Source organism: Rhinatrema bivittatum, chromosome 2 (assembly GCF_901001135.1).
Source record: "Rhinatrema bivittatum chromosome 2, aRhiBiv1.1, whole genome shotgun sequence".
In the NCBI taxonomy this organism is placed as follows: domain Eukaryota; kingdom Metazoa; phylum Chordata; class Amphibia; order Gymnophiona; family Rhinatrematidae; genus Rhinatrema; species Rhinatrema bivittatum.
Genome location: NC_042616.1, coordinates 517411788 through 517439348, shown reverse-complemented (window position 1 = coordinate 517439348; position 27561 = coordinate 517411788). Strand labels below are relative to the sequence as shown.

General features: G+C 44.8%; 1 protein-coding gene across 2 annotated transcripts in view; it reads right to left on the bottom strand.

Moving 5' to 3' along the window:
- CDKAL1 (CDK5 regulatory subunit associated protein 1 like 1) overlaps nt 1–27561 on the bottom strand; it is a 2132645-nt gene that overhangs the window by 1412511 nt on the left and 692573 nt on the right. For both annotated transcript variants that reach the window (XM_029590755.1, XM_029590756.1), the window contains exon 7: nt 14902–14950. In XM_029590755.1, coding sequence (XP_029446615.1) covers nt 14902–14950 — 49 coding nt within the window. The remainder of the gene's footprint in view (nt 1–14901; nt 14951–27561) is intronic.

Sequence of the window (27561 nt, the reverse complement as noted above, 5' to 3'; positions counted from 1 at the left end):
GACTTGGGATATTTTATAAGAAACCCCAAGGATTGTAGTAGGCTGATGGTAAAATGGAGGGAATTAAGAACTACTTGATTGGATGGAACTCTGAGTAGCCAATTGTCTAGATAAGGATAGACATGGATACTGCATTGTTGCAAGTAAGCCACTACTACTGCTAGGCATTTCGAAAATACATGGGGTACTGACGCTATGCCGAACAGCAGCACTTGGTATTAGAAATGACTGTGGCCTACTAAGAACCTGAGGTATTTCTGATGCGGAGGGTATATGGCTATGTGGGGATAAGCCTCCTGAAGGTCTAGAAGGCAGAGCCAATCTCCCTTTTGTAGGAGAAGGAGCATAGTGCCCAAGGTTACCATCCTGAACTTTTCCTTGCGGAGATGCTTGTTTAGGGCACGGAGATCCAGGATAGGACGTATGCCTCCTGACTTCTTTGGACTTGGAAAATATCGAGAGTAGAACCCTTTTCCTTGCTGCAGCTGGGGAATAGGGTCCACAGCGTTGGAACGCAGAAGGATGGAGAGTTCTGCTTTGAGAAGTGGAGTATGATCAGTTAGACTCCACGCCGGATGTGGAGGGGAGTCCAGTGGCAGTGTGAGGAAGTTTAGATGGTATCCGTGGGCTTAATCCCACCTCTGAGACTCTAGAGGCAATCTCAAAGATGTCGTACGCTGCCCTGACTTCGTGCTTTCCAGCATCAAGTCCTTTTTGGAGGATCGCGGTGAGTTCTTGAAATTCTTCCGGTAGTGTCTCGAGGAAGTCCTGGACTTGTTTCCACAGATTCCTCGAGTATTGAATCATGTATAACTGGTAGGCTGCTATACATGCCATTAGCATAGATCCCTGGAATACTCTTCACCGAAGGCATCCAAGAACTTCTGCTCTTTACCTGGAGGGGCAGAAGAATGAGGCCAGGATTGCTTGGCTTTCTTCTGGGCGGACTCAACAACCACAGAGTAGTGGGGCAGCTGGCTTTTCTGAAACCCTGGAGCTGACTGAACAAGGTACGTGGCGTCAGTTTTCTTGTTCACCGGTGGAACTGTACCAGGGTGTTCCCAGGTACGATGTAACAAAACCAGGAGTACTTTGTGCACTGGGACTACCATCACTTCCTTGGGGGCATCAACAAATTGCAGTACCTCCAACATTTTATGCCTGGCATACTTCTCCATTTGTAGTTTAAAAGGGATGGTTTCAGACATCTCTTTAATGAAGATGGCAAATGTGAGGTCTTCAGAAGGGGAGCAGTGGTGCTCTTCTGGGGGTGAAGGCTCTGACAGACGTTGTACAGAGTCCTGAGTGTCAGATGAATCATCACCCCTGGGATCATATGGTTGATCTCCTCCACCCTGCAGGCCTTCTGATGGAGGCAGAGGTCCAAATCCGGATCTGGAGGTGGCACCAATGAGAAGGATGGAGGCACTGAAACAGGAGGAACTGGCATAGAGGATGGTGATGGCACAGATGGCATCGGCGTTTTCGATGGACGTCGGGGTGGTAGTAAACCAGATGGTCCTGTAACTGGCTCTGGCATCGGTAAAGGTTGTTCCTCGTCCGAGGAGATTGGAATTGGTATCTGTGGCTTTGGAGGCACTGATGGAGGTGAACCAATGAAGGTATCCAATCGCTCGAGGAGTGGAGCCAGCATGATAGGCACTGGATCAAGCATCGGTATGGGAGTCAGCGCCGGTGGTGACTGGAATACTCGAAGTGCCTGAAGTACTGCTCTTGGACCATCCGATCGAATTCCTCCTGGAAAGCTGGTGCTGGTAACACAGCAGCCAGGGTTGGAGGCTAAGTAGGTATTGTTGGAGGGTCCATATGAATCTGTGGAGTCTCGGCTCCCGGCACCGGTGCAGGTGGGGGAATGCCTCAGTGTCCCGGGTCCAAAGGAGCATAGGGAGCTCCTCTCCCTGGGACTTCTTGGCCGGTGGCTCCTTCAATGCCGATGATGGCTTGTTGGTGCCGGCATCAGACAAAGGCTCATGTCGATGTCGATGATGGTGCTTTTCCCGATGCTCAGTCGGTCCTTTTCCAGCACTGAGGATGAAGATGTCGATGCCTTCGAGCATGAAGATGCCGGTGACGGCCAGTCATGGTCTCTCAATGGCGCTGAGACATCGATGGCGATGATGAAGACGACTGTTTTCGACCCGGTGTACTCTTGGCCGGAGAGGACGGGGAAACACGCTTTGATTTGAATAGGTGTTCCATCTTATCTAAGCGGGCCCAGCGGCCTTTAGGTGTCATCTGGGCACAGCTAGTGCACCGTTGGACGTCGTGGGAAGGCCCCAAGCATAAGACACAAACATCATGAGGGTCCATAATGGACATAGCCCTCGGGTATTCGGGGCACTTTCGAAAACCGGTTGCCATTTTTCAAAAAAGAAGGGCGGCACAGTGGTCGTCGGAAGATGTAGTAAGCCAGACTGACAAACTAACGATTAGCAAATCACTTGGACCGGATGGTATGCATCCTAGGGTACTGAAGGAACTCAAAAATTACATTTCTGATTAGTTAAAATTTGTAACCTATCATTAAAATCATCCATTGTACCTGAAGACTGGAGGATGGCCAATGTAACCCCAATATTTAAAAAAGGCTCCATGGGCGATCCGGGTAACTATAGACCAGTGAACCTGACTTCAGTGCCAGAAAAACTAGTGGAAACTATTCTCAAGATCAAAATCGTAGAGCATATAGAAAGACATGGTTTAATGGAACACAGTTAACATGGATTTACCCAAGGGAAGTCTTGCCTAACAAATCTGCTTCATTTTTTTGAAGTGGATAGTAAACATGTGGATAAAGGTGAACCGGTAGATGTAATATATTTGAATTTTCAGAAGGTGTTTGACAAAGTCCCTCATGAGAGACTTCTAAGAAAACTAAAAAGTCATGGGATAGGAGGTGATGTCCTTTCGTGGATTACAAACTGGTTAAAAGACAGGAAACAGAGAGTAGGATTAAATAGTCAATTTTCTCAGTGGAAAAGGGTAAACAGTGGGGTGCCTCAGGGATCTGTACTTGGACCAGTGCCCCCCCCCCCCCCCCGTCTCTCTCTCTCTCTCGCTCTCTCTCTCTATATATATATATATAAATGATCTGGAAAGGAATACGACGAGTGAGGTTATCAAATTTGTGGATGATACAAAATTATTCAGAGTAGTTAAATAACAAGTGGATTGTGATATATTACAGGAGGACCTTGCAAGACTGGAAGATTGGGCATCCAAATGGCAGATGAAATTTAATGTGCACAAGTGCAAGATGTTGCATATAGGGAAAAATAACCCTTGTTGTAGTTACACAATGTTAGATTCCATATTAGGGGTTATCATCCAGGAAAAAGATCTAGGCATCATAGTGGAAAATACTTTAAAATTGTCGGCTCAGTGTGCTGCAGCAGTCAAAAAAAGCAAACAAAATGTTGGGAATTAATAGGAAGGGAATGGTTAATAAAACGGAAAATTTCATAATGCCTCTGTATCTCTCCATGGTGAGACCACACCTTGAATACTGTGTACAATTCTGGTCACCACATCTCAAAAAAGATATAGTTGCAATGGATAAGGTACAGAGAAGGGCAACCAAAATGATAAAGGGGATGGAACAGCTCCCCTATGAGGAAAGGCTGAAGAGGTTAGGGCTGTTGAGCTTGGAGAAGAGACGGCTGAGGGGGGATATGATAGAGGTCTTTAAGATCATGAGAGGTCTTGAATGAGTAGATGTGAATCTGTTATTTACACTTTCGAATAATAGAAGGACTAGGGGGCATTCCATGAAGTTAGCAAGTAGCACATTTAAGACTAATTGGAGAAATTTCTTTTTCACTCAACGCACAATAAAGCTCTGGAATTTGTTGCCAGAGGATATGGTTAGTGCAGTTAGTGTAGCTGGGTTCAAAAAAGGTTTGGATAAGTTCTTGGAGTATAAGTCCATTGATGGCTATTAATCAAGTTTATTTATTTATTTATTTATTTATTTATTTAACAGCTTTTATATACCGGCATTAGTAAGAGACATCATGCCGGTTCACATTTTTACAAAAGTACATTATAACGGAATTAAGGGAGGAGAAAAAAAACACAACCAAAGAAAGGCAAGGAATAGGTATACAACTAATTGATAACAATATTAAATAACTAATTAATGTTAAGATTACTTACCTGGTAATCTCCTTTTCCTTAGTGTATGCAGATGGACTCAAAACAAATGGGTATAGTGTGCTCGTGCTAGCAGTTGGAGACGGATCTAATGTCAGCACGGGTACATATACCCCCACAGGAAGTGAAGCAATTCAGTAATCTTCCTTGCAATGCTGTTATAGCTATATGTGTACTGACCGATAGATTAATCAACAGGATTACCCTGACCAATTGATGGTAGCTGGAGACCGCCAGTGTTCTCAACCGGAAGGCGTCGACACCCGGCAGGGTGGAAGCCCTATTATAAGCAAAACATGGCTTACCATGAGTCAGCGAATCCCCATGTATACTGGCAACCGGGCGGGATGCTGAGTCCATCTGCATACACTAAGGAAAAGGAGATTACCAGGTAAGTAATCTTAACATTTCCTAGCGTGTAGCAGATGGACTCAAAACAAATGGGATGTACAAAAGCTACTCCCGGACTGGGCGGGAGGCTGCCCGAGGACCGTGTAGGATCGCCCTCGCAAATGCTGTGTCCTCCCTGGCCCGAACGTCCAGACGGTAGAATCTGGAGAAGGTATGGAGGGAGGACCACGTCGCCGCTTTACGTATCTCTGCAGGCGACAGCAGCTTAGCTTCTGCCCAAGAGGCTGATTGTGCTCTGGTAGAGTGAGCCTTGACCTGTAGAGGTGGTGGTTTTCCTGCCTCTACGTAGGCTGCCTTGATAACTTCTTTAATCCAGCGGGTGATGGTCGGCCGTGAGGCCGCTTCCCCTTGCTTCTTCCCGCTGTGCAGGACGAACAGGTGGTCCGTCTTTCGTACTGCTTCTGACATTTCCAGGTATCTGGACAGTAGTCTGCCGATGTTGAGATGACGTAGTACTCGACCTTCTTCCGATTTCTTCAAACCTTCCGTGGTAGGCAAGGATATGGTTTGGTTGAGGTGAAAGTGTGAGACCACCTTAGGTAAAAAGGAGGGAACCGTGCGAAGATGGATAGCCTCTGGAGTGATTAGAATTTGGAAACACGCTCAGCGAGCGTGGGGTAGCTCCAAACTGCTTTGGAGATGGAAATTACTGAATTGCTTCACTTCCTGTGGGGGTATATGTACCCGTGCTGACGTCAGATCCATCTCCAACTGCTAGCACGAGCACACTATACCCATTTGTTTTGAGTCCATCTGCTACACGCTAGGAAATGACAGGTTTACTTAGGGAATAGCCACTGCTATTAAGTGCATCAGTAGCATGGGATCTTCTTAGTGTTTGGGTAATTGCCAAGTTCTTGTGGCCTGGTTTGGCCTCTGTAGGAAACAGGATGCTGGGCTTGATGGACCCTTGGTCTGACCCAGCATGGCAAGTTCTTATAAACAAAAGTTAAACTGGCTTCCACAAGGCCTTCTTTCTTAAAGCCTATCAACAACTAATTCTGTTTTGCTAAATTCTTCCAGGTCAAAAGGGACAGGATGAACAAGTCTTGGTTTTACACATCTATCCTATCACAGATAATGGCATGTGTTACTATGCTACCATGCATTGGTATTTCACAACCTGTGTGTCATGGAAAAATCAACAATGACTGATGCTCAGATCCAAGCCAGTACCTGGGCTCTGCTCTCAGCAACTTGTGGCAACAAGAGATACCAGCAGGAGCTCTTGAATGTGTAGAAGTTCCTTTCAGATAGCACGTGCAATCATCTATGCTCATTCTTCCTAGCTATAGCATAAGCCTTGGAGTGTAGTAATTAACGGCTAGCAAGCAGGACATGGATAACTGGGCCTCACTTTGTGCAGGAAATACAGCACACAGCAATACCCCATCTTTCCCATCCTGAGCCTTCTCTTTAGAGTCCTTCCACCCTCTGTCTTATATCCAGGCTGAGTGAGATAGGGAGAGTGTGCACTGAGCACTGCATGTAACTCACTCTGAGTATTGGGAGCAGCAGAAATGGAGTTCTGATAACCACAGGCAGCAGCCACAGTAACTGAGCCTGTTGCTTGTATTGTGACCAGTTCATTCTGTGTCTTTGCCCCCTCTCTCCCTTCATTTTAAAATTTGGAGGGAAGACTAATGTGACTTTCAGTGCTTTCCTAGCTATTTATTTGGCCATAAATGTCCTCTCCTTGTCCACACTGCCTGGGCCATGGAGGCTGATATGCCACACAATATTATTATTAATGTAGGTATGCCACAGACTTGAAAAGGTTGGGGAAACACTGCCATGACAATAGGATGGGAGTACAAAATCAGGACTCCTCAGCCTGTGTGTTACCTGTTCATATCTGTAATATCAGAATTTCAAGCCTTAATGTGCTATACATAATTTTGTGTTATTTTAACAGACTCCACACAAACAGGGATCTAATTTAGCAGTTGTCCAAAAACCTAGGGCCACAAGCCAGAAAACAGTGAGAACTGTAAAACAAGCACTGCATACCATGAGAGATCCACAGACTAGAAAAAGAAACTTCATATCTAGGTGGTCACAATATTAAGACCACCCTTATAAGAAGTCCAATCAGGAAGCGGGAGCTGCGCCTATGTAGGCGCCTGGAAGGAAGGATAAACAGCCCTTTAAATTAGGGCATGCAGCCACAAAGCCTCCCTTTTCTCCTCGCTTGCCTGCTCGGAGCTGCATCTGCGACCGCTCCGCTCCCCGACTATGCCCGACTGCCGCGAGATCTCACCAGCTCCCACCTCTGCCGCGAGAACCCTCCACTTGTCCGACTCCAGCCGACTCCAATGTGAGAGCCCCCATCGGAGAGGGAGAGAGAAAGAGACTGTATGCAGAGAGAGACCCCAATCCAGCTTCTGCACCCCAGCGAAAGCCAAAGAAGTGAAGTGGCGACAGGCAACAGGAAATCAAATAAAAGTAAGGCCAACACCGCCATTCGCTCCAACTCCACGCCCAGCTGCCCTCCCTGAGCTCCCCTGCCTCCAATCAGGAAGTGGGAGCTGCGCCTACGTAGGCGCCTGGGAGGAAGGACAAACAGACCTTTAAATTAGGGTGTGCTCTCTATGGCGCCGCGAGCACAAAGGAGCACGACCTAAGGGGCCTGCCCCTTAGTGTGCCCCTTCGTGCCTCCTTAGGGCCTACTCTCTTTTGCCCTTTACTGCCTCACCCCTCTATGCAACTTCTGTGCCCTAACGCCACACCCTGTCCCTCTCCCTCTCGAACTACCCTCCTCCATTCCCACCCCAAAACTCATTCCCACAGAGAAAGATCTATTTGTCCCTACAACTAGCTTTGATATTTCCCCCAGCTACTCTCGCCCCCCGTCCTCACGTCTTCCTCACCTCTTACTCCTCCCCCCTCATACTGACAGGGTTTCCTCTCCTGAAATGTGCCGTCTGACCATCCCCATCCTGCCACACACCTACCGACCCAAAACCAATACTACTAGCACTCACCCCTTTACCACTCGTAGATTGCTAGTTCCCATCATGATTACGCCCCTCATCCAATTTCTAGGACTAGCCTCTCTAGTGATATCTTTATTCAATGCTCAAGCCATCCTTAAAAAAGCACCCATCCTCTTCGACCTACTTACTGATAGCAACCCTGACATATGTGCCATTACCGAATCATGGTTAAAAGACACAGATCATGTATTCATCAATCAGCTACCCTTACAGACATACGACATCTTCTCTAACCCACGACACAAGAAGAGAGGGGGAGGTCTACTCCTAGCTGCAAAAAAACACCTCAACCTCAAACACCACCCCTCCCATCCACCCCCCAGACTAGAAACTGGACTGTTCAAATCTAAGGCCCTGCAGATCTGCCTCATATATGCCCCCCCCCCCCCCCCCCCCACCCAGGCCTACTTGAACATGACATCCCCCATCATAGAATACATAACAAACAACATTAAACTTGACACCCCAGCAGTCATTCTCGGAGATTTCAACCTCCATGTGGACAGCAGCCCTATCACACCTGTTACGTTTGGGCAGTGATCCGGTGTAGTGAACACCACCTTCGGGAGTGACTCCAGGTGGAGAGAGACAGGGATAGCTGGAAGGTCTCTGATGATGGCTGGGAAGGAATGTGATGAGGCAGGAGTGTATGGAGCTGGGTGATGGCTGTGACATATGGAGCAGAATACTGGTTGGGAACAACGTCAAGGTCCAGGCAGGGTCAAGGCAGGCGGCAGGCAAACAGAGTCAAGGTCCAGGCAGGGTCAAGGCAGGCGGCAGGCAACAGAGTCAAAGTCCAGGCAGGGTCACAAGAACCTTATAGCAAGACAGAGCCCAAAGGCCACACACACACATGACAAGGCAGGAGACCCGAAGGCCACGCACACACAGCAAGGCAGAAGACCCGAAGGCCACACACACACACATACAGTAAGGCAAGGCAAGGCAAAAGGCCCGAAGGCCACACACATGCAGCAAGGCAAGACAAGGCAGAAGGCCCGAAGGCCACACACAGCAAGGCAAGGCAGAAGGCCCGAAGGCCACACACACACACAGCAAGGCAAGGCAGAAGGCCCGAAGGCCACACACACACAGTAAGGCAAGGCAAGGCAGAAGGCCCGAAGGCCACACACAGCAAGGCAAGGCAGAAGGCCTGAAGGCCACACACACACAGTAAGGCAAGGCAAGGCAAGGCAGAAGGCCCGAAGGCCACACACATGATGAGGCAAGACAAGGCAGAAGGCCCGAAGGCCATACACAGCAAGGCAAGGCAGAAGGCCAAAGGCCACACACAGCAAGGCAAGGCAGAAGGCCCGAAGGCCACACATAGCAAGGCAAGGCAGAATGCCCGAAGGCCACACACAGCGAGGCAAGGCAGAAGGCCCGAAGGCCACACACAGTGAGGCAAGGCAGAAGGCCCAAAGGCCACACACAGTGAGGCAAGGCAGAAGGCCCGAAGGCCACACACAGCAAGGCAAGGCTAGAGCAGGGAGCCCAATGAGCTCGATGCCGAAGCACTGGAGTCTAGGGTAGGCAGGGCTATAAAGGCACATCCAAGACATAGAGCAGATGGATTGGGCCAGCCAGGAGAGCCTGCTCTTGAAGGACCCCTGGTGGTGAGGCGGTTGCACAGCAGCCATAGCTGTAACAACACCAGCCTGTGAAACCCTATTGATCACCCTCCAGGCATTAGGCTTCACACAGCTCATCACCTCTCCTACACATAAGCCGTTCACACCCTCAACCTCCTCTTTGTCAACTTTCACATCACATCACACAGCACCCCCACTGCCACCCCCATCCCCTGGTCCGATCATTTCATCATTAATGCCCACCTTTCTACCAACACCCCATACGCAACCTCACATTCACAGAGTATGACCCATGCCTCCAGTAAGACCATTGCTTTCCATAAACATTGTTCATCGGAAGAAATTACCCTTGCCTTCGACAAACTAGATAAGAACCTGGACCTCACCAGTCCAGATACAGCCTTGCAATCCTGGAACAACATCAACATCAAGATAGCTGATGAAATCTGCCTCATAATACACAAAAAAATACCACTATCGATTACAGACAAAAAGCCATGGTATACTGATGAACTCAAAATGATCAAGCAGGACCTTAGATCGAAAGAGCGCACTTAGCGCAAACAACCTTCCCCCACACACAAATCAATATACAAACACACTTTGCACAATTACCGTCAAGCCACCATCCAAGCCAAAAAAGACTTCTACGCGGCCAAAATCAACAACTACCAATTTAACTCAAATGTTCTTTTCTCATACGTTGCTGAGCTCACCACGCCCCCACCCTCCAACTCCCAAGAAGAAAACTCTAAGGAGAAATGCGTAGAACTTGCTAATTTCCTCAAGAAAAAAAACTGACAACATTCTCCTTCGTTTCCCCACCAAACCCGTCCCCACCCCCCCCTCCACCCCCACCTACCAACACCAATGGAATCAATTTTCAATCCTTCGACAACACATCCACCCTGGAGATAGAAACCATACTAAAAAAGATGAAGCGTGCCTCACACACTGCTGACATCATCCCCTCTAAAACCCTCCTCACCATTCCCACTGCCATAACCAAATTCCTAGTTGACTTAATCAACTGCTCACTTACTTTTGGCAAAGTCCCAGACCCCCTTAAACTTGAGATCGTCAAGCCCCTCCTTAAAAAACCCACCTTAGACACCAAAGACCTCTTCAACTACCGACCGTTTATATCCAAAATCCTTGAAAAGGTAGTCAATACACAACTCTCTGACTATCTTGAAGACCACAATATTCTGCACCCATCTCAATTTGGTTTCCGTAAAGGTCGTAATACAGAAAACCTCCTTCTAGCAATCACCAACACCATTCATATTGGCATTGACCAAGGAAACTCTACCTACTCACTCTCCTAGATATCTCTGCTGCATTCGACACAGTCAACCACCAAATCCTTCTATCACGGCTATCAGAGATAGGCATCTCCGGCACAGTTCTCACATGGTTCACCTCCTATCTCACCCACAGAGAATACCTGGTCAAAATTGACAACTCTGAGTCCCCAGCATCCCCCGTGTGCAAGGTGTTCCCCAAGAATCCTCCGTATCCTCCACCCTTTTTAACATCTATCTCCTCCCTCTCTGCCATCTACTTTCTGACCTAGGCCTTAACTTCTTCCTGTATGCGGATGATGGCCAGAACCTCATCCCCATTCAAAAAACCCTCAAAGACACCCTGCTTTTTTGGGAATCCTGCTTAGCTTCCATCAACATCCTCTTAGCCAACCTCCAGCTTGAACTCAACACAGCTAAAACAGAAATCCTCCTCCTATCCAACAATCCTGAAATCACATCACAGGCCGCTTCCAACTTCCCCACCCCTACCCAGCCCCTCCTGCCATCTGTAAGAGACCTAGGTGTTGTATTAGATCAACACCTTAATTTCAAACCCCATATCAAATCACTACTATAAGGGGGTTTCTATAAACTCCACATCCTCAAAAAACTCAAACCCCTCCTCCACGCTCAAGATTTCTGTCTAGTTTTGCAGTCTACCATTCTATCTAAACTGGATTACTGCAAGTCCCTTCTCCTAGGCCTTCCTTACTCTACAATTAAACCATTACAAATCCTACAGAACTCCATGGCAAGAATCATCACCAACACCCGCAAAAGAGAACACATCTCCCCAGTCTTAAAAGATCTGCACTGGCTTCCCATCCCTTTCCGTATAAAATACAAAACCCTCACTGTTCTTCATAATGTGTTCTACAAAAATAACCCTGCTTGGCTCAAGAAAATGCCATGCTTCTGTGCCTCCAATCGTCCATCCAGAGCCACCCTTGCTGGCACCCTACACTTTCCACCCCTCAAAACTGCACACCTCCCCTTCACAAGAGAAAGAGCATTTACCATAGCTGGTCCTACCCTATGGAACTCTCTCCCCATGTCTCTCTGCCTTGAACCCTCTTTACCCAACTTCAAAAAAGGCATCAAAACCTGGCTTTTCTTACAGGCCTACCCTGATGCCAATCAAACCTAAACCCCTTACTGCTTCCTCCCAACCGCTTTCTGCTCTGTTACCCACCAGCAACGATGCATCTCAAGGAAATGTTGACTATGTAATTATGGAAATGTTATGTTTTTTGTTAATGCTATTAATATATTTCCTATTTATACCTTTTTTTCTCCCCTAACGCTCTACAACCTTTATTCTTCACGCTACTTACGCGCTTGCCTTTCTCCCGCCCCCCCCCCCCTTCTTCCATTCCTGCTCCCCTTCCCTGTTATTTTGTAATTTCTCTTTCCTTGCTACAAGAGTTGACTGTAAACCGGCATGTGCCCTACGAATGTCAGTATATTAAAAATTCATAAATAAATAAATAAAGTCAGGTCCTCAACTACTGTTAAAACTGGAAGACAGCTACAGGATTGCCAAAGAAAGGAAGAGCCAAGACAGATAAACATTCATTAACGGTCAAGACAGGAGAGAGCTGGCAGGGTGATATATTACAGACACCAAGAGAACTTTCACATTTAGTTTGTACACAAGTCACTACATTCTTCTGGTAGTTCGATTTTCAAAAGAGTGGTGCGGAGCTCTTGGTCTGCTGGGGTCCATCATCCAATGGTAATGGAAAGGAATTTTAAATACTGAAATTGTAATGGCTCTAGAACTCTGAAGAAAAATTGACAAAGCCAACCAATAAACAGGTCCAAATACTATCCTAGGCACAAGGAAACAAATTTCATAATGTTTCCCTTTTAAATGAGGTAAAATTAAATCTTGAGACAGTTGTTGACCAATAAGGGCAATTCTCAAAACAATTTGCCCAGCTAAATTATTTTCTGTGAAAATTATCCTCCTCAAAACAACTATAAATGTGTGTAGGCTTCCGTAGCATGAAAACTTTCAGCAAGGTTAAAAAAAAAAAAAAAGAGGCACTCCTGGGAGTGTGTTTAGGTTAGGGGAGGAAAACAGTATGCATGCATTCGATTTTCAAACATATGTCTTCAGTTATCAGGGTTATGTTAGGCTTTCTTCAAAAGCATCCTACAATGTCACAGGACATAATTTTAATGCAGCTGATTAAAGCACCTTTTGAACTTCTCAAATACATGATCTTAAGGGCTGCAGATCACTTCAGCCCATAAAGTCCATGTGTACCAGGTTCTAGTGACTTATCTACCATACACTAAATTTCATCAGAACTGTACACCCAACCTAAGTTCCTGCCTAAGGTGGTGCCAGATTTCCATCTTAATCAGTCACTCGTCCTACCAACATTTTCTCCTTCAGCTCCATAATAAAAAGACTACTTGATCAGATTTTTAAAAAGCTGTTTCCTTCTATCAAGAGAGGGCCAAAGTTCTTAAAAATGACCACCCAATCTTCTGAGCATTTTTTATCTCAAATGGTCAGGCCTCTCAGTAACACAGAGCACAGCCAATTCCCTTAATTTATGAGAGACAATAAAACTCATCTTGAATATTTCCTCTTTTAAGTATACCTCAGATATTTGCCAGGTCTGAATCCCCAAGTATTCTTGGGAACTAAGAAGTACCTTGAGTAAAATCCCTGCCTTCTCCTCCTATGATGAAACAAGTTCAACCCCATTGACCTGCAAGATGGAGATTTCCATAATCAGAAGATCTGTCAGAGAATGACACAATGTTCTTTTAGGAGGAGAATTTGGAGTGATTTCCTAAAATCCGGATGACTCAATGGCTAAGGTTTTAAGGTATTCTTGCAAAAATCACATGGAATACAACCAAATTCTTGACTCTATTTAAAATATTATATACATGTGAGGAAAATTACTCTTAAAAAGGCTGCCAGTGCTTGATCATACTAATGTGATGCCACAATATCATTATCGTACCCCTCCACATGTATATGTACTGTCCATCTAATTGTTCACATTTTCTTTATGCAAATAAAAATTTAAACTTAACTTGCAGCATATATTTCCAATGAAAGTTGTAACCCAACAGTTTTTGGAAAATTTCATCACCACCTCTCCTAACAAACAGGTCGATTCAGTAAAACCTGCGGGACAGCTGGTGCTCCGAGGCGAGCGCCCGCTCTCCCAGCGCACGCACAGGCCACTCTCCTGTGCGTGTGATTCAGTATTTAATGAGTGCCCGTGGTAAAAAGAGGCGCTAGGGACACTAGCACGTCCCTAGCGCCTCTTGTTTAACAGGAGCGGCGGCTGTCAGCAAGTTTGACAGCAGACGCTCAATTTTGCCGGCGTCGGTTCTCAAACCCGCTGACAGCCACGGGTTCCAAAACCAGATGCCGGCAAAATTGAGCGTCCGGTTTTCAATCCGTGAGCCGATTTAAAAATTTTTTTTTTTTTTTAATTTAAAATTTTTTTTTACTTTGGGACCTCCGACTTAATATCACCATGATATTAAGTCATAGGGTGTACAGAAAAGCAGTTTTTACTGCTTTTCTGTGCACTTTCCCGGTGCCGGCAGAAATTAACACCTACCTTTGGGTAGGCGCTAATTTCTGAAAGTAAAACGTGTGACTTGGTTGCACATTTTACTTAGTGAATCACGCGGGAATAACTAATAGGGCCATCAACATGCGTTTGCATGTTGTGGGCGCTGTTAGTTTCGGGGGGGTTGGACGCGCGTTTTCGACAAGCTATTACCCCTTACTGAATAAGGGGTAAAGCTAGAGCGTCGAAAACGCACGTCCCAACGCGGGTTAACAGTGCGCTCCACCGGAGCGCACTGTACTGTATCGGCCTGAAAGTATGTCCAAATGACAGAAGAAAAGACTGGCTATTTCACCTGTACCCAGTGAAAAACTTTACTGAGGTTTTGACTGGTGGCCAAAAAGATCTTGGAGCTCTTCTTCTCAGCTTGATAGTATTTTGAGGCCTTTCCTTTGGGCCAAGAGAACATGTGGAAACATCTTTATTCAGTATAAACCAACATTCTCTAAAATTCACAGAGTGACTTAGAAAGAGTGAAAGAAAAGATAGTGGTGGAAATGGAGAGTGCCTGTAGAGTAATCTGATGGTTCTTGATGAGGTCCAGAGCCTTTCTTTTTCTCTCTAAAAAGATTGCCCTCTAAGCATGACACATCAGCAAGACTCTCTTACACATCCTTTCTGAAGACTGAGGCACACAGTCATGCTATTCTGCATATATCGCTGGTCATGGAAGAGGTGCTCATTTTAAATACTTGTCAAAAGAGTAAACTTTACTTTAAAACACAGAAAACTAAAGGGGGGGATATGAATTATGCTATTTCCTAAACAAAGCTCATGCCATTTACGCATCCAAGTAGTTTGCTATTCTTACCTTTAATGGTTTCCTCTACAACTTCTACCACACGATCTATTTGTTGAACCTAAAAAACATACAGAAAAAGGTATTTTAAAAATACACACATGATTAATGACTAATATACTCTCTTTTATTTGATATGTATCATATATAGTAGAAGAGGAATAGCTTTATGATGTTCCTTTTCTGTTCTGTATAGATCTGTTGCTCTAATAAATGAAGTTCTCCTAACGTAGTGGTTTACATTCTGTGTTCTGTTCTGCCAGATTGCAGAGACACTTCATTAGCCAAATATCTCTAGATATTCATTTGCTATTGTATTTTTCATATTCTTCTATATGTAGATTCAGGGCAGCTGAAGAGATATTTAGTTGTGGAGTGAAAAAGTTATTTATGACCACGCCCCCCCTGACGTCACTGGGAGCCCCAGCGATGGTTGAAGAGCGCCTCACCATCAGGCGCCGCGCGACAAAGGGGCTCTCCCCTTTGTGCACCCCTTCGTGCAACCCTTGTGCTTCTAAAAAAAAAAATCTTTTATATTTTTCTGTAATTTAACCTTTATTCCAATTCTTTACCTTTTCTTTTCACTTGTTAACAATTTTAATTAGAAATGTTCATTGTATTAGACTATAGAAATTTATTTCCTGCTATTCTGTTTAATGTAAACTGGTATGATTTACATCGGATGTAAGAATGTCGGTATATAAATATTAAAAATAAATAAATAAAATGAAAAATCTTGAAAGACTTCAGAAGAATACATTTCCTCTTGCTTAATCACAGCAACAGCAAACTGCAGCCAAAAGTCATCAAAGTACCTTGGAATTATTCTTGCAGCATCTATTTCTTTTTCCCCACTTCCCTCTTCTCAGACCTTCTTATCTTTCATCTTTCTCCATTTTATTGCCTTCATTGCTCCTTTACCTTATCCCAAGCCCCAAATATTCACATTTGTTTCTTCTATATTGAAAACTCAGACACTACCCCTCCTGTCAAACAAATCATCCTCCCCGTGGGTTTTCACATTTTCTCATCTATATCTTTGTCTTTGCTCTCCTTATTCCCCCCCTCCCCACACACACACACACATACCACTTCAACATAAGAAATAAGAGGTAGTTTTTCAAAATCTACCTCTGCATAGCTGGTAAAAAGTGCACACATTTCACTATGCATCTACCTCTATGCACATTAAAAAGAGGCATTGCCAGGGTAGTGGCAATGTTGGAGGAAGGGGAGAAAAAGTTTCTTACCTGTAACAGGTGTTCTCCAAGGACAGCAAGATGTCAGCCCTCGCACAAGGGTGACATCATTTGGAGCCTTGTATGGAAAACATATCAAAGTTTCCAGAACTTTAACTCTGTGTCACTGAGTATGCCCATGCATGCTATAATGGCATGCACTCAGGAAGGGGTCCCTTCAGTCTTGTACTTTAGCATTAAAAAACAGAGAAACCAATTCCAAGAAGAGCTGGGTGGATTTCATTAAGACTGATATCCTATTCTCCCTCTGAGAAAGCAGAATTGCTTACCTATATAACAGGTGTTCTCTAAGGACAGGAGGATGTTAGTCCTCACACATGGTGACATCATCAGATGGAGCCCCGATGCGGAAAACTTATCAAAGTTTCTAGAAAACTTCATCAAAAGAGTAATTTGCACCTTATGGGTGAGATGAGTTGGTGCAAGTCTTCGAACGCATAGTTCCCAATGCACTGTCAAGTGTCCAATGAAGAGAGAGCACAATGAAATGAAGCGCCTAAGCCCTGTCCACTTCAAAAAATGGCTGATATGGTGTGCTTTCAATTTCTCTTCAAGTGTGATGCTGGTGCAAAAGTCAGTTGCCTGTGGGCAGATCTCCGTGTCCAATCCAGGATCCATAAGCTCAAAGAAGTTTATTAAAGCTGGGGATCCTTCATTATTCTGTGAAACAAACTCAGGTCCTATTAGCCATTTTATCTGCATTTATTTATTTATATCCCACAACATCCCAAACGTTTGTAGGGAAGTATATATACCATGCATAAAATATGACAAAGTACACTTAAGCCAATCACAAATTTATTTATTTAGAAACTTTTTAATACCGATATTAGTGGTTACATCATATCTGTTTACATCGAACTGGAGGTAGAAAATACATAGAACAGGGAAGAGGAGGGGGACTGCAATTAAACAAAAAATAAAGGGAAAGAAAGGGGAGAGAGGAATTGGTGTTTTAAATGGAGAGAGAAACATGTTAACTTAATAAATGAAACAATTAATAACTTAGAGGCAGTGATGTAAAAATGGATTTACTGCATGGGGGACCTAATCTGGGTATGCCTGATTGAAGAGCCAGGTCTTTAGTTTTTTCTTGAATTTGAAGGAGCAAGGCTCGAGGCGGAGATCCGTGGGTAGTGAGTTCCCACGGGTGGGGCCTGCAATGGAAAGGGCTCGTGGAGGTGAGGTGAGCATTCTTAAGGGATGGGATGTGGAGAGTACCTTTCAGGGTTGCTCTGGTGGGGCGGTTGGAGGGGATGAAACGGAAAGGCTTGTCAAGCTAGTTGGAGTTGTGATTGTAGATGGATTTGTGTATAATGGTAAGGGATTTGTAGAGGATGCGTGAGGGGATCGGGAGCCAATGGAGATCTTTAAGGATAAAGGTTATGTGGTCGGATTAGCGGGTATTAGTAAGGATTCTAGCAACAGCGTTCTGCAGCATTTGAAGCGGTTTTATGGTAGAGTAGGGGAGGCCTAGAAAAAGGGAGTTGCAGTAGTCCATTTTAGTTGAGAGGGTTGTCTGTATGACGGTACAGAAATCATGGGTATGGAGTAAGGGTTTAAGTTTTTTCATGACATTGAGCCTTCCTTTAGGACCGTATTGATGTGTTTTTTCAGGTTTAGTTGCTGGTCAATCAGAACACCAAGATCTCATACGAAGGGCTGTGAGGGTCTCTAGAGAGGGGGAGGCTTGAGAATTTGTTGGTTAGATATGAAGAGCGGTTCTGTCTTAGTGGTATTAAGTGCGAGGTGGAGATTTGTGAGTAGGGTGTTTATGGAGGTGAGACATTTCTCCCAGAACTTTAGTGATTTGGAGATAGATTCTTGTATAGGTATGATGATTTGAACATCGTCTGCATAAATGTAAAATTTGAGGCTGAGGTCGGATAGGAGCTGGTAGAGAAGAGTGAGGTATATATTAAATAGGGTGGAGGAGAGAGAGGAGCCTTGAAGCACACACCTTGGGTGAGGCAGAAGTGTGTGGATTCGGAGTTGCCTATTTTGAAAGAGAATTGTCTATTGGCCAGGTAGGATTTAAACCAAAGGTGGGCTGAGCCTGAAATGCCAATGTCAGATAGGCGAGAGAAGAGGTGGTTGTGGCTTATTGTATCAAATGCTGAGGATATGTCGAGGAGGGCAAGAATGTAGCAGTGACCTTGATCTAGGCCTTTGAAGAGGGAGTCAGTGAGGGAGAGTAAGAGGGTTTCTGTGTTGATGTGCTTACGAAAACCAAATTGGGATGGGTGAAGAATATTGTTGCTGTCTAGGTAATCCATGAGTTGGGAGTTGACCACCTTTTCCATTATTTTAGCAATAAAAGGGAGGGTAGATATGGGATGATAATTGGCTGGGTCATTGGGGTCAAGTGAAGGTTTTTTGAGGAGGGGTTTGACAACTGCATGCTTAAGGGTATCTGGGACTGTGCCAAAAGAGAGGGAGCAATTGATGATGTCCGCTAGGGGCTTGGCGATAGTATTAGGAATGGTTAGTAGTGCTTTGGTGGGGATGGTGTCCGTGGGGTGGGATTCTGGTTTGATCTTTTTAAGAATAGATTAAATTTCCATGGACAAGATAAAGTCGAGGGAGTCAAGGTTAGCCTTAGCGATGACTGGGAGGGGGGGCATGGGAAGGGAAGTAACGGGGAATCTGAGGAGGATGTTCGCTATTTTATTGTGGAAGAAGGCTGCGAGTTCTTCACTTTTAATACTGGCTTCATTGTCAGAGATGGAGGGTGAGGATGACTTAGTGAGATATGCCACATAGGAGAATAGAGCTTTGGGGTTGTACTTGTATTCATGTATTTTGGAAGCATAGTAGCCGCGTTTCGTCTTAAGGGTGGTAAGTCTGTAGGAGTGCAGGGCGGATTTGTAAATGGAGGTTTGTTGCGGGGTGGGGTCTTTCCACCAGGTTCTCTCTCTCCGTCTGAGGTTGTTTTTCATTCTTTTTAATTCAGGGGTGTATGATGGTTTTTTATTTTTTTGTGCTGGGTTTAGGTCTCGGCTAGTGAGTGGACATAATTCATTTGCAATGTCAAGGGTGAGGTTGTTCCATGATGTGAGTGCCGTTTCAGGAGTGGAGTAGTCTAGTTTGGTAAGGGAGCTGGAGAGGGTGGAGATAAGATCCTCGGTGGGGCAAGATTTTCTGAAGACGATGGTGTTGCTATGAGAGGGATTAAGAGAAGTGGGGGCATTGATAGAGAGGATAGCATTGATTAGGGAGTGATCTGATCAGGATACCGGCATGCATGAGGGAGTATGGGGTGAATGGATGCAGGAGTTAATGAAAATGAGGTCTAGAGTGTGCCCGGCTTTATGAGTGGGAGAAGAGATGAGCTGTCTAAAGCCAATGGCCTGGAGTGAGTTAAGGATGGTTTCACAGGAAGAGGAAAGAGGGGTGGAGTCTACATGGAGATTGAAGTCTCCTAGTATGATGGCTGGGGTTTCAATGTTGATGTTGTCAGAAATGAATTCTATAAGTGGAGATGGGTTGTGCTCTAGGAGGCCAGGGGGCGTGTAAACAAGACAGATTTGAAGTTCAGGGGATTTGAACAGGCCAATTTCAAATCTGGGGGGGGGGGGGGGGGGTGTCAACATTCAGTGGTAAGAGTTTGAGGTGCTTTTTAACTGCTAGGAGGAGGCCTCCACCTCTTTTTTTAGGTCTAGGGATGGGGAATATCTCGTAAGCGAGCGTGGGGAGTTGATTAAGGAGGAGAATGTCAGAATCCTTGAGCCAGGTTTCTGTGACAGCGCAAATTTCAGGTTTGCAGTCTAGCAGCAGATAGTTAAGGATGGTAGTTTTTTTGGAGAGGGATTGGGCATTGAGAAGAACTATGGAAAGAGTTGTGAGTCCTAGTAGCTGTGTCAAGGGGGAGAAAAGGATGGGGAGGAGGGATTTGTGCTGTGCTGGTGGGTTGGTAAAAGGGGGGGAAGGAGAGTCTGTGGGAAGGGTAGTGAATGCGATGGATGGGGAAGGTTGTCATGTTAGGGTCCGGGAGGGGGGACATGGCTAACGGCTGGGGGCAGAGATTGATGTACAGAGTAATAGAGTGTTATTTTGAGAGAATTATTAGGAGAGAAATGGAGAATGAAATGGCAAATGTCATACTGCCTCTGTGTCGCTCCATAGTGAAGCCACACCTAGAGTATCGTGTGCATTTCTGATCACCACATCTCAAAAGAGATCTAGTTGCACTGGAGAAAGTACAGAGAAGGGCGACCAAAAAGATAAAGGAGATGGAATTTCTCCCCTACAAGGAAAGGCTAAAGAGGTTGAGGCTGTTGAGCTTAGAGAAAAGATGGCTGAGGAGGGATATTATAGAGATCTATAAAATCATGAGTGGAATAGATAAGGTAAATGTAAATCGGTTATATACTCTTTCAAAAAATACAAAAACTAGGGGGTGCTCCAAGAAAGAGGCACATTCAAAACAAATCAGATAAAATTGTTTCACACAGGGCCGGATTTTATAAAATTGCGCGAGCGCGTACTTTTGTTCGCGCACCAGGCGCGAACAAAAGTACGCTGGATTTTACAAGATACGAGCATAGCCGCGCGTATCTTATAAAATCCGGGGTTGGTGCGCGCAAGGGGGTGCACATTTGTGCAACCTGTGCGCAACGAGCCCGGCGCGCTTTGCCTGTTCACTCCGAGGCCGCTCCGAAATCGGAGCGGCCTCGGAGGGAACTTTCCTTCGCCCTCCCTCCCCCTTCCCCTCCCTTCCCCTACCTAACCCACCCCCCCGGCCCTATCTAACCCCCCCCCCCCCCACCTTTGTTGCCAGATTTACGCCTGCTGAAAGCGGCGTACTCCACTCCACGCCCCCGGGCCGGCGCCATGCCCCCGGTCCCGCCCCAAACCGCCCCCCTGACCCCGGACATGCCCCGGACACGCCCCCTCCCCGCCCCTTTTACGAAGCCCCGGGACTTGCGCGCACCGGCGGCCTATGCAAAATAGGCACGCCGGCGCGCGAGGGCCCTGCGCACACAAATCTGGCCAGATTTATGCGTGCAGGGCATTTAAAATCCGGCCAACAATGCACAACACAACGCACAATTAAACTTGAATTCAATACCTGGGGATGTGTTTAAGGCAGTTGCATAGCTGGATTTAAAAATGGTTTGGACAAGTTTCTGGAGAAGAAGCCAATAAATTATTAACGAAGTAGGCTTAAGAAATAGCTACTATTTATCACTGCATGAAAACATCATGGGATCTATTTACTGCTTGGTATCTTGCCAAGTACTTGTAGCCTGGATTCGCTAGTGTTGCAAACAGGAAACTGGGTTTGATGGACCTTCAATCTGACCCAGTACGGCAAGTTCTTATGCTCTTATTTTCTTAAGAGCCTTTTTAAATGTATCCGTGCCTGATGCGATATATAACTATTTGGACACTGAATTCCATAACAGTGGGATAACAACTAAGAAGGTATAGTCTCTCAACTCAGCAAGGTGAAGTAAACAAATAGAAGGAACTTCAAAGAGACCTGTATGTACAGATCTTAAGGTGCATGTTGGATTATAATATGCAGATTTGAATAATTAAGTAACTTGTGGATTAACATAAGGACTTTGAATTTGACTCTCCATAGGGAAGGAAGCTAAAAGAGAGAATACAAGATAGGGGATATATGATCTTGCATACCAGAACTGGTTAAGATATGAGCAGCCAAATTTTGAACAATTTGGAGGGCTCTGAGGGTGTTTTCAGGAAGACCAATAAAGAGTGAGCTGCAACAATCAATTCCTCAAAGAACCATTTGATAATCACTAGCTCCCTGAAGGGTTTATATCAAGGAGTGGGTAATCAGTTAGATGGGGGATTTCCCCCAACAGGAATAGGCCAGACTCTTGAGCAGGGCCTGACCAGCTTTTCCACCTAACCAGCCACCTTTCCCTTTGGTTGAGCCTGCAGGTAGTGGTGGCCAGCAGGGCATTCTGGGATCAGTACATGGATAGCCAAGGTCTGAGCAGGCAGCTGACAGACTAAGTCAGTGTCCAAACAGGAGATCAAGGCAGGCAGGGAAAGGATGAAGTCAGAATCCAGATAGGAGGTCAAGGCAGGCAGCGAGCAAGCAAGGTCAAGGCCAGAGACAGTGCAAGTCAGCAACAAGATCAGTCCAAAGAAGACTGACAAGCAAGGAAAGGTGGCACAGCACAAGGGAATCAGACAGGAGCTGGGGACTAGCACTGGAAGTAAAAGCTAGAACAGGAGACAAGGTGTGGAACTGAAGACAGGAACCTGGACTGGAGGCAAGGCAGACATGGGAGACAAGGGCAGGAACTGAAGGTCCATGGGGAGAAGGGGCCACAGGAAGGATTAGGCTGGATGAGACAAGACAAGGATTGGACAGGGCTGGACAAGACTAGGATTGGGCAGAACCACGAGAACAAAACAAGGAATATACAAACATGATGACAAGTAACTAAACCAAAGCAAGCTATATATATAAGACAAGACAAGGGAGAAACAGACAAGAAGGCCTAAACAGGCCACAAGGCAAGGCAGAGAAAACTAGAAGGCCAAAGGTCATGGCAAGAAGGCCAAGAAGGACATAGGACAAGGCAGGGAAGCCAAGGAGGCCACAGGACAAAGCGAAACGAGTCACAGGGACCACGAAGTAGCAAGATAAGGCAAGATGGGCCAATGCAAGGAGCCAAGGTGACTCAATTAAGAGGTATCAAGCTATGGGAGAGGCACGGCTAAATAGGGCTGGCTTTGCTGAGACATAGGATCATTAAGGAGGAGATTAGAGAAGGCAAGATCATGGTTCCATGAGGACCTCTGCTGGCAGGAAGGCTGCCTAGCAGCCAGGACCATTACAGTTTCAGAAGATGTAATATGTTTAACTTGTAAAAGCCAGCTTTTATTAGATGATCACATATTCAGGTCTAAATCAAATAGTTATGATACTGAGATTGTGCACTTGAGATGCGATAGATCAGTGATGGCCAACCTTTTGAGCTCAGTGTGTCAAAATTCATAAAAAAACCGAGCGTAACTCGGGTGGTGTGTCACTTCTAGAAAAATCCATAATTTTGTGATATTTGTAGCTCTAATCAACAAAGTTATAATTTTAATATATATACTGAATTTATTAATAAAGCAAAAACAAATAATTCTTTACCTTACCTGCTTAGTGACTTTTTTGTTGCTGAATTTCATTGGCTAAATCTTCAATTGAAGGTTGGTATTTCGTACATTTCAAGTCCAAGCAAGCGTTACAAACTTCATCTGTCAGTCGGTTTCTTTTATTGGCTCCCATTCATGTTCACAACACTCCCTCCTCATCTCCCAGGCATGCACACATTCATTCTCACACACACAGACCCCCAGGCAGGCACCCATGCATTCACACACACACACCCCCAGGCAGAGTCCCATTCATACACATTCACACACTAAAGGTAGACCCCCCCCCTCTCTTTCTTTTGCCAGCAACCTCAGAACCTCTCTCATTCCTCTGCTGCCACTGTCACTGATGCCGCGTGGCTATTGCGGAGGTGCCGATTGCTGCTACTGACACTGAAGTCCATTCTGCTGCCTCCTCTGTGCAGGCCCCGTGGGCTTCCACTTTCTCCATGCTGATCTCGTACATTGTGAGATCCGTTGAGAAAGTGCTATTCTTGCACATTCCCAAAGAGTACATGTGCCAATCACTAAAAAGTACATTTTTTTTTTTTGCCTTTGCTGTCTGATCTTAGTTTTCTAATTGGTTGGTCACAGGCTTTTTTTTCACCTTCCCTTTCTTATTTTTTTGCCAATTCCTTTTATATTGTCTTTTTTTCTGTTTCTTTTTTCTCCATCTTCTTCCCTCAAACACACAGTCAGGTTCTCATTCTCACATGCATTTCTCTTTCTCACACACACAGGCTCTCACTGGCACATGCTCTCTCTCATACAATCATTCATACACACAGGTTCTCACTGGCACATGCTCTCTCATACAATCATTCATATACACAGGCTCTCACTGGCACATGCTCTCTCTCATACAATCATTCATACACACAGGCTCTCACTGGCACATGCTCTCTCATACAATCATTCATATACACAGGCTCTCACTGGCACATGCTCTCTCTCATACAATCATTCATATACACAGGCTCTCACTGGCACATGCTCTCTCTCATACAATCATTCATACACACAGGCTCTCACTGGCACATGCTCTCTCTCATACAATCATTCATACACACAGGCTCTCACTGGCACATGCTCTCTCATACAATCATTCATATACACAGGCTCTCACTGGCACATGCTCTCTCTCACACACACACACACACACACAGGCTCTCACATGCTGTCTCTGCAAACATTCAGGTCCTCTCTCTCAACTCACCTCATACACGCACTCTACGGGCCCTCGGCCTCTCTCTCACCTCTGGGCCTCCTCTTCGCGGGTCGCCGCAGGTTGGGCTCTGCAGCGGCCCTGATCTTCTCGGGCCGCGGCAGCCCTGCTACCGGGCCTCTTCCTCTTCTTGGGCCGCTGCGACTTGGGATTCGCAGCGACCCGTGGCGGCTCCTCATCTTCTGCACGCGCTGATTCTCTTCCTCCTTCCTGCCCACGCGGCTCCGGCAACGTTTACTTCCGGGGCCGCACAGGCAGGAAGGAGGAGCATCAGCGCGTTGTCTTGAGCCTCATCGCTGCGACGCATGAGCCTCCCTGCGCCCAGGGGCATTGGTGGAGGGTAGGGGGAAACTAAAAAACACATTTAAAGGCTCGGCGCAGCTGAAAAAGAAAAGGCTCGGCGCAGCCGATAAAAAAAAAATAAAATTCCTGATAGTCCTCGAAACGCTGCGCGTGTCAGCCAAAACGGCTCGGCGTGTCACCTCTGACACGCGTGTCATAGGTTAGCCATCACTGCGATAGATAATATATATCCTTCAAACTCAAAAGTGGATGGTGCATTGAAATGAGGGTGCCTACGCAGGATGATAATTTCAGTCTTGTCAATATTTAACATTAACCTTTTATGATGGGCCAACTTTTAATTGATAATAAATGGATGTAAATGTGTTTAAATGTTATGAATCAAGATTTACACCCAGGAATAAGGAACTGGATATCATCTGCATATACTTTATAGTTCAACTCTAGGCCTGTGAGCAGTTTGAATATATTAATTAATGTAGCTGACAGAGCGAAACCCTGATGGACACCAGTTGTAATTGGGTGTCATGAAGATGTTCCACTATCAATCTGCACTTGCTGCTTTTGATCTGATAAATAAGAGTGGAACTATCTTATTAGTGCCGTATTGGTAATCCCAATATCTTGAAGTCTAGATAATAGTACCTGGTGGTTTAGAGAGTGTTAAAGGTGGCTGAAATATCTAAAAGCACTATAACATACTTCAATCTGCTGTCAAAGCCACGTTTGTGTGAAACGTGGACAATAGAAGGGTTTCAGTACTGAAAAATTCCCTAAAGTTAAATTGACGTTGGTCAAGAATCCTATGACTACCAACATAAATCATACAACTGTATCAATATGACTAATACTGAACCAAAATACAGTGTTAAATCCACAGCAATATGGTTTCAGGGCCAGTCATAACACTGCAACATTGCTTGTTTTGGTTTCAGATTTTCTATTGCATCAGATGGATAGAATTAATATTGTTATTACTAATTTTTTTTAGATATCACATTGGCATTCGACACAGTTAGCCATGCCACATTACTATGCAAGTTAGAAGAGCTAGTAACAGGAGGCCCAGTATATTTGTGGTTTAAATTCTACCTAACTGGAAGATCATACCAAGTGCAAAACAAGCAAAATAAGTCTACTTGGCAAGAATTTAGGGCAGGAGTCCACAAGGTAGTGCATTGTCAGCTACATTGTTTAATATATATACAGTTTGAAGTATCTATGTGAAACCTGGATCACAGCGTACCATCTTATAAATTATATGCTGATGTTCAGTTGTACTTCCCCTCAGAAGGTGATCTAATTGCAACCTTCTCCAAAATAAGGAGATGTTTAGAAGATATTAAGACTGGATGACAAGAAATCAACTAGTCCTTAATTTAAAAAAAACAGAAGCGATGTTGATAGAAAGAAAAACAATTTTAGATACACCACAAGGGATACTGTTTGAATGAAATTATGGACCACAATCCATAATTTAGGGTTCTTTCTGAACCCAATTTTGTACCATCTTACCCACTTAAAGTATTAAAAGCAGGGTTTTACAAATTGAGGTCCCTTTGGCATCTTAGTTTTATTTTAGGACAATTGTGCAAGTGTCTCTATTATCATTAATAGATTATTGTACTGTCTTTTAATTGGTTTCCCAAAATACAGGGTACAGTCATTGTAGATGCTACAAAATGCAGAGGCACACTTAGTAACGAGGGGCAATTTTAGAGATCATGTAACTCCGTTTCTGACAAAGCTTCACTGGTTTCCAGAAGAAAAAAGAATTAAGTTTAAAATACTAACAATTTTCAGGGTAACTACGGAAGGAAGTTCAGATTATTTAAATCAGTTATTAAAATTGTATAGATCAAACCAGTTGTTACGGTCCCAGGATAAAATATCATTAGATTGCCATCACCAGCTACAATTCATTATGTTGAAACTCACAAATGGGCTTTTTCCTTAGGGCATCCAAAAATGTGGAATGAATTCTCTCTCTAACAGAGCAATCACAGATATAAAAAGCTTCAGAGGCAACTACAAGCATTTCTGTTTAACGAAGATTACTTCTGATTCTTTTATCTAGGTGCAGAGATTAATGGAAAGATTAATGGAAAAATGAGAAATGTCTATTTGTAGGTTTTAGAATGTTATGTTTTGATACATTTTTATTGTTTATTTTATGCTGTATGTGTATGTACACTGCTTAGTCCAATTTTATTTGTAATTTGCGGTTTATATTTTTTAAAATAAATAATTATTAATGATTTGGGCAAGAAATGGCAGAAGAAATTGGGTGTTAACTGGTCAATACAAGGGTGATAGCAGATAGTAAAGTTGCTTAATTGTAACAGGTGTTCCTCCTAGGACAGCAGGATGTTAGTCCTCACAACGGTGACATCATCAGACAGAGCCTGGCATGGAAAACTTCTGTCCAGGTTTCTAGAAAAAAAAAAATGGAAGGGCCCAAATGGAGTTGGTTGTAAGACCAGCCTCCAAGAGGTGCAGCAGGTAATCCAGGAGTTGCCAGGTAGGGAAGAAGAAGGGGTTAAGGCCCTTCTGCTCACACCAGATGGTAAACCTTCTCCATTTCAAAGCATAAAAGACTTTCTGGTCGAAAGCTTTCTTGAAGCCACCGGGACTCGAAACACCTCAAAAGAAACTTGGACTGGCACACTGAGAATGCCCAACATGCCATTATCCACTATCCATGTGGAGTCTCTCTTCAGTCTCGTAAGTAGATTATGAAAAAATAATGCAACA